Here is a 14,621-nt window from a genome sequence, read left to right as displayed (position 1 = left end):
GGCCAGGACACATAGTTCTGACGTTCCAGCTTGCAAAGCGAAGGGCTGGTACCTTCTTTCCTTTTTTCATGTTGTTTGGTGCGGTGTATCAGTCCACCTTTCGGGCATATACACCTTTAGAACATATAAACCCACTAAATTCTATAGCCAGGTTTACCCATCCTGGCAGCACTGTCGGAGGTGCCACACTCCTACCTGTTCTTTAGACCCTCTTTCTCAAGCAGTCAGACTCTGCTTCAACAACGGTTTGTGGCTGAAAATTCCTCGTGCTATCTACTGCCTGCAAGAAGAAATGTTTTTGGAGACTAAATATTTTGCCCCCATTTCACCACATGGGTAACGCTGCCCCTTCGAGCTGAAAGCAGAGGCACGTTGTACAAAAGATATTCTGTATGAGGTTGCAGATGAACCCTCCAGCACACAGATGCATCGGCTATATAAAATCCTAGTCAAATCACACCTGGAGTACGGTGAGCAGTTCTAAGCACCACACCTTAGGAAGGATATATTAGGAAGGATATTTCAGTGCATTTCTGTGGATCCCATGGGATTTTATTTTTTAACCAGTCTGCCACGTGGGATCTTGTCAAAAGCCTTGCTAAAATCCATTTAGACCACATCAACTGCACTGCCTTCATTTATCTTCCTTATTACTTCATCAAAAAAATTTAATCAAATTGGTCAAACATGATTTTCCCTTCACAAATCCATGCTGACTATCCTTGATTAACCTATGCCTTTCTAAGTGACAGTTTATCCTGTCTCTCAGGATAGATTCCAATAATTTTCCCACTACTGAGGTTCGACTAACTGGCCTGTAATTATTCGGTCTATCCCTCGCTCCCTTTTTAAATAGAGGTACAATGTTAACAGTTCTCCAGTCTTTTGGCACCACAGCTGTATCCAGTGAGGACTGGAAAATGATGATCAGACCTTCTGCTATTTCCTCTCTTGCTTCTTTTAATAGCCTAGGGTATATTTTATCTGGCCCTGGTGACTTATCAACTTTCAAGGATGTTAATCCCATTAATACTTCCTATCTCCCTATGTTTATCATATTCAATACTTCACACTCCTCCTCCTTAACTACAATAACTGCATCGTCCCCCTCTTCTGTGAAGACAGACGCAAAGTATACGTTAAGAACCAAACCAACATCTTCCACCCTACACATAGATTACCTTTTTGGTCTTTTATGGGCCCTACTCTCTCCTGAGATAATCACATTTCAATTCCAACATGGAGAGTTTGGATGATAAACTTTCTTTCACGTTACGAGTGCTGCACAACTGATCCACCAAAAGCATAGAATAATGTGAGTATAAGTTAAGCCACAATCCACATGGATCTAAAGAACCAGCACAAATCATGCATCAGCTCCAAGATGCACCAAGACTCTGATAATCAGGAATGTGACAACACTATTTGATACTTCTGCCTGCAGGTAGTTACGAAGAGCTATTATGCATGACAATCAAAGTTAGATACTCATCAAAGAGAATCAAAGCTCAAACCAAGCATGAAATGGCTCTGAGATCTAAAATCAAAGCAGTTTGAGCCCATCAGGATTTCCTGTTACATAGTAAAGTACTCTCCTATGGGTAATGAGCCTTTCCCCCACAGAAACTGAGATCGGTAATTTGATCTTGTGCAATATTGACATTTGTAGCGTGCAACATTCCCATCCATTCCTGATTCAACTCCTAGAAGAAGGAAAAGCATCAGAGAAATCAGTATGAGCGAGGTGACTTGCTTTGCCTCAGCTCTTGGTGAGATTTTAGACCATAAAGGTGTCATCGTGTACGGCCATATTCCTGATGAGAAGCCTCACTAGCAACAAGCGGGATAGCGATGATGGAGCACCAACAACTTTATAGCCAGAAGTGCACAACTATCCATAATAAGAGAAAAGTTCTCCATTGATGGGGCCACAGCCAACATTAGTCTGAGGAGGAAGCCTCAAAGGGCCAAGGGCCTCTTTTCCACACCACTTCTGTTCACTTTTACCATTTTTCCTTTGACAACAACAATTCATGCGAGGAACTGCGCACAGGAGACAAAGTGGGATACACTGGGCTAAAAGTTTCTCTGAGCACTCTGTGTGGGTAAATGCCTCAGCATGTTTCAGTGCTGTATCTCTAAATCTAAATCTAAATCTAAAAAAAAAATCTCTGGCAAAATCTAACCATGATCTAAAAAATGAGCGTTTATGATTTCAGTGGAAATATAGAAGATAGGTCTTCATGAAATTGTTTTCATCATCAATGCACCCAGCGATCAGAGGAATTCTTATTCCTTTGTGGTGAGACTGTAGGCTTTAAACCTGGCAATGTGTTTAAATGTGGAGATGAGCAGACCACAGCTGACCTCCCTTGTATGTCATGTGACCCTGTGACTCAGTGCCAATTCAATAATTGCTTTCAACTCAAGCCACAGTTGACTGAGCTCCAACTGGCCTGTCTCAGGACATAGGAATATCCTCCACTAGTTAAATCTGGCACTGGTTTAGATTGCCGCATTTCAAATTCAATGTTAGGCAACTCAATTTTTGGTTGGATAGTTTCGATTTTCAGGTCCAATAATGATTAAAAGAGTAAAGTGGGTGGATTGGGGGTGGGGTGTGGTGGTTGTTTGGTGTAGTGACACGCTAAACAGATTTAAGACATCTCGGGGTATAAATTAGCCTTGGGCGGTTATTCTAAGCAGGAGATAGCGACTCGGCAGTCACTTTTAACACTACGTCTGCTTGAAGTCAATGGAAGAGAAAATCGCAGGGAGGGGGGTAAGGGTAAAAGGGGCTCCCTATCCGCTATTCTCAGTTTTGCACTCCCAGCCAAGGTGATTTAGTACCACTGCGTACCACCCACTCCATTTGTTTTTTTCTGGAGAAATTATCATCCCAGAATCTAGAAATGTCGAACAGAGAAAGCCCTTCACAAACACATTCGCAGTGCCTCTACCACATCACAGCTGGAGAAGCTCTTCCCCCCAAATGATGTGCTCACTCTGATACAAGATTCTGAAGGCAGTGTGTTGGTGCATTAGGAAATTGTCTCCCATATTGTGGCATGGAACAACACAGATACAGTCCTCTTGCTCCAATGAATTTCTCCACATCTCACCAGCATTGCTTGATAAGGCTGCCAAATGCCTTCCCTTGAGAAGAAGGAAACAATGGGACATGCCTCATAGCTGGCGACTTTGGCATGTTGTTGGCAGGTGCCCAGGAATTGGTTGTCCGCTGCCCTGCAACTGCCACCCTGCCCTTACAGTCGCAGCCACTGGCTTAACAAGGGGACCCATGTTGGACTGGGAAATTGATTCATATTGATACAGGAGCGTAAAGGTTGTACAAGAAGCTGGAGACACAAGGCATTGCAAAACAAACCCATGGCACCCCAAAGCAGTGACAGGCTTCCTTTTGAAGTAACAAACGGTCATCCAAAATCAATGTGTTGTCAGTCCCATCAAACAAGGAATTTTGAAACTGGCCCAATCACTCACCTAAAACCCCCAGCCTGTAGTTGAGTGTTACGACGATGACATTTCCATAACTTGCCAGAATGCTTCCATCGATCAGGTTGCCAGTGCTTTCCATGTAGGATCCACCGTGAATGTACACCATAACTGGTTTAGGGCCATTGTCATGAATATCTGTAAGAAAATGAAAGGTTTGGCCTCAGATACATGTAGTCATTAAAATGCACACAGCTACACCGATACACCAATACAAACAAACACACACACACACACACACACACACACACACACACACACACACACACACACACACACACATCTCTTGTAATGATATATGATGGGTTTAACTGGTGTAGGAGCAAATAGCTAATGTTCAATGGATTCACAGCATTCTTTATGGGCTAATATGGTCAGGGCTGCAAACATGCCACTAAGTTCCAGATGGAACATAAAAATATCCCTGATAGTTCTTCCAATGAGTCAAAATATTGTACTTTTTCACATTTGGAGGATTGAAATTATGTTCATGCATTAAGCACCATTTCTCCCAGGATTTAATCTGTGTTTCTTTGTTGTGATGAATGGAGCAGCCTGAACTGTGATCCTCAATGTCTTCTCTTTTGCTGATGAAATGGAAACCCTTTCCACCGGTCCCACAAAGCACCTTCCCACATGGTTTAGCTGGTAAAGTTGCTGCTCAACATGGAACTATGCGTACAGACCAGGATGATCCCAGGTCCAATCCCTACCCCCTCCACCACCACCATCTCCATCCAGTCTAAACTGGGATAGCTGCTTTCAGACAACATGCCAGTAGGAACATGACTGGCATCAATATCCCAAACTAACAAGGGGACACTTTTCCCTTGGTCAGGGGTTCCCTCACTTAGGTATCTCTTTCTGGAAAGTGATGCTTGTCGAAAACACAGGGCAGGTAGTCAAATAGCCCGTCAACACTCCTTGTGTGGACTCAGATGGATGAGGTACCAGAGGGAGAAGGGGGATGCAAAGACCTACCATAGTGTAAGGTTGAGAGTCTGAAGGGGAGAGAACCGCCGGGGAGGAAAAGCAAACCATCTCACATAAAGAAATCCCATTCACTTATCCCCCAATGAAAGTTTATTTTGTGAAGTGAGCCAGCATTCGGGATGAAGAAGAAGAAAAAAAACCTCAGGATGCACACAAATGTGCATGGCATAAGTAAAGAAAGAAAAAAATGGGTTGGAAAAACTTCGAAAGGTCGGTTCTCATGCATCGGGGGTGTGTGGGGAGGGTCGAGCACAAAAAAAGATACCTTCATCTTCACCACCATCATTACTGGTTATATCATCAGCGTGTTTCTTTGTGTTGGCTCCTAGGTTCAAGAAAAAAGATGAGGAGAACAAAGGGAAAAAGAGAATTCTAAAAAAACAGCAAAGGTTTGCCAAAAAGAAGTGAACATTTTATTTAAAGAGAGAAAAAATATCTTTCAAAAAAGAATCCCAGTATATTATACTAATTTAGCAAAAGCTTCGTCTTCTACAAGGCTTTGACATCGCAAAACAATCATTTAATCGGAAAAACGGTAACAAAATGGACCTCTTCATCAGAGGGTCAAGAAGGTCAACAGCAAGAATTGGTCTTTTTCGTACAAGATTCCAAAAAAAAAAACAATCAAGCAATTAGAAATTTAAAAGCACAAAAATAACAAGAAGTCAAGGATTTTTTTAAACCTCCAAACCAAGAAATGATGGTCCTTCCACTTAAAATAATCAACCACAAACAGAACCCTGAGTTGGAAACTCTGATCACCGCATGGTCATGCTATCAATGGAAGTGTAAAACATTCTTAGAGTATTCAGTTAAGAATGTAGGCTAGTAGGACTCATTAAAAATAATTAGTAATAAATATTTGGATTTGTTGACGTACACCTATGATTAGACTAGTCTGAAATTTCTTTACAAAATAGAATTGGAATTCCTGCTTAACTCTTCCTCAAGATACGGAGGAATGAATGTAAAGGTTTGCAATGAATTGTTAATGTTCAAGCAATATCACCCTGCCCTATCCTATTCCATGCCATCCACCTTGGTAAAACAGTGGCAACCTTAAAGATTTGAAGTGCCTCCATCCAAGATCACCAGCCAATATCATCCATATGTTCAGAAACCTAGGACAGGACCCATAGTGTGGAACATCATTAAGAATGGGAAAAATAGGAGAGAAATAATGTGAATTAAGAAATAGTGGTTAAATCATGTCAAGCTCAAGTTTTACAAACCTGGAGATTGTGGAGTGGACAAGGACGGTATTTATATAGCACCTTTCACAGCCTCAGGATATCCCAAAGCACTTTGCAGAACTCACTATGAAGTGTGGTCACTCTTGTAATGTGGGAATTGCAGCTGCCAATATTGTACAAAGCAAGGTCCCACAAACAGCAATGTGATAACTGACCAAATAATCTATTTTTTTAATGAGGCTGTTTGAAGAGATAAATATTGGCCAGAACACCTCCACTTCAAATTAGTGTCATGGGATCTTTTATATCTACCTGAGAGAGAAGACAAAGGCTCAATTTAACATCGCATCAGCAACACTGCCAACATTCTCAAGACTGCTCTGAAGCATCAGCTTGAATTATGTCCTTAAGTCTCTGGAGTGGGTCTTAAACCCACAAACTTGTGACTCAGAGGTGAGAGTGCTACTAACTAGACCACAGCTAACACTTAACATTTGTCAATTCCGAAGAAGGGTCACTGACCCGAAACGTTAACTCTGCTCCTCTTTTCACAGATGCTGCCAGACCTGCTGAGTGGTTCCAGCATTTCTTGTTTTTATTTCAGATTTCCAGCATCCGCAGTATTTTGCTTTTATTATAACACTTAACATGTAGCACAGTTTTGATACCTTGAGAAAGAATGCGTTGGTACAAACCATATTAGTTTCATCACAATGAAGATGGAGGGAGAATGAAGTGAGTATCAGACAGTTGATATTTGGAGCTTGGGAGGTGTTAGAAAGGAAAGGTCAGAGGAGCAATGGCCACTGTAGCAAAACTGAGGCAAATAAGAAAGGTTGGAATGGAGACAGTGAAAGTTCGAATGAAGTTATAAGAATTCAATCGTGAATGGACAAGTAAACCATACCCAATGGTCTGAATGGAAATTTTTTTCAAGTAAGATCGGATATAGACTCTAATAAAGTGGAAATCCTTCATTGCCCTGAGGGCTACAGGCTGAGAGAAGAAGAGCACTAAAGAATTTCTCAGTATAGGAGCTGCCCTCACAAAATCTATGGACACAATGTAAATATGACGAGCAAAGAAATAATCCCAAAAGACAAGAGCTGAGAGCCCAATGTTGCTGAAAAATCATAATCCAATTAAATTGAACAATCAAATAGCGAACATGGATATCTTGAAACACCGGACTGGAGTAGTGAGAAGCCTCTGAATTCTCTTCACCCTGCCCTCCCCATCCACTAATACACAAATGTGTAGTAAGATGCACAAATAATTAGGGTCCTAGAATGTTTGCACACTGAATTAATGGTAAAGCAAATCATATCACAATGCACTCTGCTGAAAGTAAATTGCTTATTTGCAAGAAGCTTCTGGTGGTTGCCCCTTCTTCCTTTAGGCCCATGGGATAATTCATCCCCCATTGATAGCAATTACTTGGAGCTTCTAGAATACCAACACAATGGAAATGTTGAACAGGTCCTTCCCACTGCATTGAAAGCAAATATGGCTGATGGGGAAACTGAGGTATGGGTGGACAACGCGTGGAAGTTGTTACCTAAAGGCTGTGCGTAAGAACACACACTTAGAATCCAAGGCTCAGTATCTATTATGATAGCAATAAAACAACTCAAGGTGCTTTAGAGGAGTGTCATCCGACAATATCTGATGCAGACCCATATAAGGAGACACTAGCACAGATGACCAAATGCTTGGTCAAAGAGATCAGTTTTAAGGAGCATCTTAAAGGAGAGAGAGGTAGAGAACAGAGACGATTAGGGAGGAAATTTCAGAGGTTAGGTTCTAGGCAGCTGAAGGCAATAGCAGGGGGATTGAAATCAGGGATGCACATGAGGTCAGATTTGGAGGAGTGCAGAGATCCGGGCAGGCTGGAGGAGGTTACAGAAATAGAGAGGGGCGCGGCCATGGAGGCATTTGAACACAAGGATGAGAATTTTAAAATCGAGTTGTTGCTGGACCTGGAGCCAATGTAGGTCGTATGTTCGTTTTTCCAGTTAAGAGTATGCTGGCTGTTACAGTGGAGCTTCAGCAGTGTCTGCTTGTTGATATGGCCATATGTTCGTAGCAAACACAGGACTTGATGAGAACTAGGATATAGGCAGCAGACTTTCTGATGAACTCAAGATATGGAAGGTGGAAGGTGGGAGGCCGACCAGGAGTGCCTTGGAATTGTTGAGTCCAGAGGTAACAAAGGCATGGATGAGGGTTTCAGCAGCAGGTGAGCTGAGGTAAGGACAGAGACGAGCAATATTACTAAGATGGAAGTAGGCAGTTTTGGTAATGGAGAGGATATGAGTTCAGAAGCTCATCTCAGGACCAAACAGGACACAGATGGACAAGCAGACACTGCTGAGGTTAACACTGTAACATCCAGTATACTCCTAACTGGATGTACAGCAGGACGCTGATTGGTATTTTGTGCTGTTATGCAATAGAGCATTGTTTAATATTCGTTCACAAGATGTGGGCACATTGCTGGCAAGGCCAGCATTTATTGCCTATCACTAGTTGCCCTTGAGAAGGTGGTGGAGAACATTCTTCTTCAACAGCTGCTGTCTATGTGGTGAAGATAATCCCACAGCGCTGTTATTAGGGTGTTGCACGATTTTGACCCAGCAACCATGAAGGTCGAGCTGGTTAAACTCCAGGAGTAAACCTTTGCATGCTTGGCAGTTGTCAATTTGTGTCTAATCTCTCTAGCTAAGTGGGAGGCATTCCCACAACAAGAAACCGTACCAGACAAATAGAAATGCTTAAGAATTATGATGGGCTTGTAAGTATGTGAGACTAGTCACTGATTGCACAAAATATACAGCACAGAAACAGGCCATTCAGCCCAACCAGCTTATGCCAGCATTTATGCTCCACTGGAGCCTCCCATCTTTCTTCATCTAACTGTATCAGCATAACCCTCCATTTCCTTGTCCCTCATGTGCTTATCTACCTTCCCCTTATATGCATCTATACTATTCTCCTCAATCACTCCCTATGGTAGCGAGTTCCATATTCTCACCACTCTCTGGATAAAGAAGCTTCTTCTGAATTCCCTATTTGATTTCTTGGTGACTATCGCATGTTAATAGCCTCTAGTTTTGCTCTTTCCCACAAGTGAAAATATTCTCTCTGTGTCTACTCTATCAAAACATTTCAGAATTTTAAAGCCCTCTATTAGGTCACCCCTCAACCTTCACCTTTCAAGAGAAAAGAGACCCAGCCTGTTCATCCTCTCCTGGTAGGTTCGCCAAAGAAAGATTGAGAAAGTGAATCAGCTGAAGCAGCTGTTCGAATGCTATGAGTATTCTCAGTGGCCCTAGATTGGAGAGGGACAAAGCCTGCAAAGCTACCCTGCCCCTGATTGCTGTCCAGTGGCACATAGCCACCACCCAACCACTGGGAAATGAATTGTATGAATGTCTCAAGAGAATGGGAACACATTCAATCAACATGATTGGATAACCAGCCAACATTTTCTCCAACTAAGTCGGCACATGTGAAATAGTTGCTTGGGCGAATGCCCAGAGGGGTACCAGTGCCAGTAGAATCACACTGCAACTTGAGTCAGAGCTTTCGGGAGAGGGGGTGAGGAGACTGAAGAAAAAGAAAATCAGTCTGTATTCTGAATTTTCAGGTTGGCTAGCAGTTTTTAGGAGGAACTGAAGTGCAGTGAGAGGATGAGTTGATTCATCTGTCTCGATGGGGCAGGCAGGAAGAACAGGAATTAGCAGGCGTTAGAACAGGTTGAGACACAATGGCGGTAAGTTTCCTTGTCTCCCACTCTGCCACCATAACTGTGCTGCTACATGGTAGAGCAGGAGAACTCCCAAGGAATTTCTCACTGATTATTTAGGTCGGGATGAATCATATCTCTTTATCGCCCCTAGCTTGAACAAATTGCCTATCTTTGAGATACCTGCATCCTACATTACATATTTGCCTTCTTTACATCCTGTTTTAATAGTCAGAACCCATCCTGTGGCAAGAATGCTCTCATGTCCCGCACTGAGGTCACTGACCTGCATCTATATTGATCTTTATAAGCCTAAGTTGTTGTTCTAGATACTAGAATATTCAACATTCTAGACTAGATATTTGATTCCTTGCATCGTTACAGCCAATAAAATACTTCTTGAAGTGCAGTCACTGTTGCAATGCAGCCAATTCATGTGCAACAAGGTGCTACATCCAGCAATAAGCTAATTGACTAGATAATCTGGGGGTTTTATTGTGATGCTGGTTGTGGGATAATCATATAAACACTTATTTTCTTCACATTTAAAAGCTCTCACTATAATGCCACCTGGCTACAACAATCCTTAGCAATTCACCACAGCAACTATGTGCTTTGCGACTTGAGTGGAAATGAGTGCCTATATTCAATATGTCCATTAAATAACTAAAGCACAGAGAAGCTAATTAATTACTTTGCTGGCAAATCTCTTCTCTTCTTGGTCAGATGGGTGTCTGATGCAAATGAAAAACTATCACTTTGCTTCGTAGTCCCTAAACTAACCGACTGAGGCAATTACACAGCTGGTTTGGATTCCTATAGGCTTAGGAGCACATTGGCAAAAGTGAAGGCTTAAAGATCCCAAAGTATGTGCAGAAATACTACTGTGGGTTAACCAGATAAAACCTTACAACCAAGAACGCAAAGTATTGTTAAGGTTGCTGTGTTTGTTCAGCAGTACCATCCTTGCTGGTAGGCATTGGCTTACCAAGTTCTCTGCTGCCAAGCAGAAGAATCCCAGCTTACATTGGCACATCACTCTAATTCCCACTAATGAGCTAGGCTGGCTGATCAATCGCCAACATCCAGAATACTGCAGACCTGCCTAGGCTATATTCCATATGGGATTGAGTCAATGCCAATCTTCCTCTGCCAGGCATGCTATCTTTAGCCAGTTAGATCTCCAAGAGGTCCTGTGAATTTCTTTCGTGCATTTCTATCCTTAGGAAACTAAGTGGTATTCGTGAATGATATCTTATGAAAGGGAACATTTATCTGCTTTTTTATTATTCTTTCATGGGATGTGGATGTGGCAAGGCCAGCATTTGTTGCCCATCCCTAATTGCCCTTGAGAAGTTCTTGATAACCAGTGTCAGCTGCAAGGTGAGGTGAGAGTGACTGCCCTCGACATGAAGGCAGCACTTGACCGAGTATGGCATCAAGGAGCCCAAGCAAAACTGAAGTCAATGGGAATCAGGGGGAAAACTCTCTGCTGACTGGAGTCAAACCGAATACAAAGGAAGATGTTCATGGTTGTTAAGAGCCAATTATCTCAGTCTCAGGACATCACTGCAGAAGTTCCTCAGGATAGTGTCCTAGGCCCAACCATCTTCATCTGCTTTATCAATGGCCTTCCCTCCATCATAAGGTCAGAAGTGGGGATGTTCGTTGATGATTGCACAATGTTCAGCACCATTCGTGACTCCTCAGATACTGAAGCAGCCCGTGTCCAGATATAGCAAGACCTGGACAACATCCAGGCTTGGGCTGATAACTGGCAAGTAACATTTACACCACACAAGCGCCAACCAATGACCACCTCCAACAAGAGAGAATCCAACCATCTCCCCTTGATGTTCAATGGCATTACCATCACTAAATCCCCCCACTATCAGCATCCTAGGGGTTACCATTGGCCAGAAACTGAACTGGACCAGCCACATAAATGCTTTGAGAACAAGAGCAGGTCAGAGGCTGGGAATTCTGCAGCGGGTAACTCAGCTTCTGACTCCCCAGTGCCTGTCCACCATCTACAAGGCACAAATCAGGAGTGTGATGGAATACTCTCCACTTACCTGGATGGGTGCAGCTCCAACAATGCCATCCAGGACAAAGCAGCCGGCTTGATTGGCACCACCACCTTCAACATTCACTCTCTCCACCTGACGCACAGTGGCAGCAGTGTGTACCATCTACAAGATGCACTGCAGCAACTCACCAAGGCTCCTTCGACAGCACCTTCCAAACCCACCACCTCTACCACCTAGAAGGACAAGGGAAGCAGATACATGGGAACACCACCACCTGCAAGTTCCCCTCCAAGTCACACACCATCCTGACTTGGAACTATATCGCCGTTCCTTCACTGTCGCTGGGTCAAAATCCTGGAACTCCCTTCTTAACAGCTCTGTTGGTTTACCTATGCCCCAAGGACTGCAGCGGTTTAAGAAGGCAGCTCACCATCACCTTCTCAAGGGCAATAGGGATGGGCAATAAATGCTAGCCTTGCCAGCGATGCCTAACCCCATGAATGAATTTTTTAAAAGTGAGGCTAAACCAAGCACACAAAAAGCAAACTCTACCTCAACGCTATTTTTTCATCCCAATATTTAGGCTCTCCATTATCTTGACATTGGACTGTACAGGTATTAATTTACAAACAACACATTTGTGTACATTCAAGGGGAAGCTAGATAAGCACATGAGAGAGAAAGGAATAAAAGGGTATGCTGATAGGGTTAGATGTAGAGGGAGAGGAGGGGGCTTGTGTGACGTGCAAGCACTGGCATCAACCAATTGGGCTGAATAGCCTGTTTTGGGGCTCTGAAATCTATGGACTGAATTTTACCAGCCCTCTGGTGTGGGCTGGGAGGCTGGAAGGTTTGTAAAATGATGGCAGGAGGCAGCGGAAGGAATACCCCACGTCTTTCCGCTGCCATAGGATGTTGTCAACAGGGGGAACAGCAGCGGTGACTGGAGTCAGACAGCCAATTAATGCAATTACTTCGGCAATTAACAGCCATTTCCTACCCCTGCTAGACTTTAACTGGCATCGAAATGGGCCACCCCTGAGTGGGGAGACCACCAGGTATACCGAGGCAGCCTCACAGCAGGTTCCTAGGTGGGGGTGGGACTTCTTGTAAGACCACTCCCCCCAACTCCAGCGGCAATGGCTGTCCCCATGGCTCTGGCACCACAACTGAAGGTTGCACTTCTCCGATCATTGGGCCCTGCCTGCCTGACTCCAACACATTAAAAAACAATCTTATCTGCCCTTTGAGGGTGCCTCACCATGAAGGCACCCTCTTCTTTTCCCTACAGCATCAGCAATGGCTACCTCAACGAGTAGTCGAGTCTGCCAAGCCACCGGCCCTCTGATTGGGCCAGCAGCTCTGAGAGGCGGGCCGCCATCCTCTTAATTGGCCGCCACTGGTAAAATACACCCCCCAGGATCCCGCCAGCCACTCGTGTGGGGTCAGGACCTGCCTTCGGTAGCGTCTGCGGAACTACCTACCTTTATGTAAAATCCAGCCCTAGGTAATTCTATGTAATTCTTTGTCAACCATATTTTTTAAATGGCAATGCTAATCCAGTCCAGGTTTTGAGACTCCCCAAACTTAATTCATTTAGGACTCTTGCAGCTCACAGAGAGAGATTTTCATTTCATTAGTCTGATGGATTTGAACTCTTGTTTCCCGAAGTTAAAGGACAATATGTGGAGCCACTAGACTCCCCACTGCCTCAAGGGAGTAAATCGTTTTAATACATTGAAAAGGTTGACATTTCTCAGTAGATTCAATTTGTAAATAGAGCCATCGCAGCAAGCAGTGTCACATTCATTGAACGCATGGATCCTGGGGGAAAAAAATGCAATCAGCTTCCCAGTTCATGCTCTGTACAGTCAGCAAGCTTGTCTAAAAACGGTGCCATGTATGAACAGTGAAGGCAGAAGATTCTGTAAATGCACAGCAGGTCCACCAACATCTGTGAACGCAGACTCTGGAGATGTTTTGAGAAGCAACATTAAACTATTCTCTTTCATGTGCTCAAAGAAAGTCATACATTTTATGCAGTACCTCATTACCTCTTGCAGAAACATCTCAAGACTAACTCATACACAGTGACATTACTTTGAAGTGAACTGAATGTTAAATAGGCAAATAAAGAAAGTACAGCAGAACCCTGCAAACAATGTAATTTGTTCTTGGTTGGGGAAGCAACATTGACCAAGGCACCAGAAGATTCTCATCCTCGAATAGTGCCCTGGACCAGGCAGATAAGACCTCAGTTTTGTTTTTATTCATTCTTGGGATGTGGCCATCACTGTCAAGGCTGGCATTTGTTGCCCATCCCTAGTTGCCCTTGAGAAGGAGGTGGTGAGCTGGCTTCTTTTTGAACCACTGCAGTCCATGTGGTGTAGGTACACTCACAGTGCTGTTAGGTGGTGAGTTCCAGGATTTTGACTCAGCCACAATGATGGAACAGTGATCTATTTCCAGGTCAGGATGGCGTGTGACATGGAGGTGCTGGTGTTCCCTCACATCTGCAGTCCTGGTCCTTCTAGAAGGTGGAAAATCGCCTGGTTTGGGAGGTGTTTAGTATCTCATTCAAAGGACAGGACCTCCAATGATGCAGGACTCCCTTAGTACTGTAGGCGAATCACAGCTAAGATTCTGTCCTAAAATCCTTGAATGGGTCTGGAACCAACAACTTTGATTCTGGGGCCGAGGTGCTGAGCCAAGTCGGCTTAGCGACTGAACTGTTCAAGCATTTTGATTTTGATTTTAATTGTCCAGCATTTCTGGTTTTAATCTTTACATGCCTACAGTGTTCTTTATCACTTTTCTTCCTAATTAAGAATTAGTCCCGTTTGCTTCTTTCATCCTTTGTTTTTCTGTAAACTTAGTTCAATGGCATGGCCAAGATTATAGTGCATTGGGTTGGTAATTTGTTTATGATAATGAAAGAGTTCCATCAGGATACATTTCCAATGGGTCTTTCATTAAATTAGTCCAGGAACATAAGCCAGAGGATGTCAAGATTGTGGCTTGCGCTGACTGCACTAATTAATGCTCATCGAACAAAAGGGACTATCTTCACAATGCAGTCTATCCCTTGCTTGAAAAATCTGAAAGGAAAGTCTAATTGAAACTGATAACTGATGGGTATTA

The 14,621-nt window shown here is 43.4% G+C and overlaps 1 protein-coding gene across 1 annotated transcript in view; it reads right to left on the bottom strand.

Annotated features, from left to right (window-relative positions):
- The window catches only part of nlgn4xa (neuroligin 4 X-linked a), a 226,631-nt gene that overhangs the window by 136,172 nt on the left and 75,838 nt on the right, over positions 1-14,621 (bottom strand). Inside the window, exon 3 of the mRNA XM_068033142.1 lies at positions 3,505-3,654. Within this exon, the coding sequence (XP_067889243.1) occupies positions 3,505-3,654 (150 nt within the window). The remainder of the gene's footprint in view (positions 1-3,504; positions 3,655-14,621) is intronic.

The sequence above is a fragment of the Heterodontus francisci genome, chromosome 6, assembly GCF_036365525.1.
Source record: "Heterodontus francisci isolate sHetFra1 chromosome 6, sHetFra1.hap1, whole genome shotgun sequence".
Lineage (NCBI taxonomy): Eukaryota > Metazoa > Chordata > Chondrichthyes > Heterodontiformes > Heterodontidae > Heterodontus > Heterodontus francisci.
The sequence above is the reverse complement of the archived record's forward strand: the minus strand, read 5'-3'. Positions and strand labels throughout refer to the sequence as shown.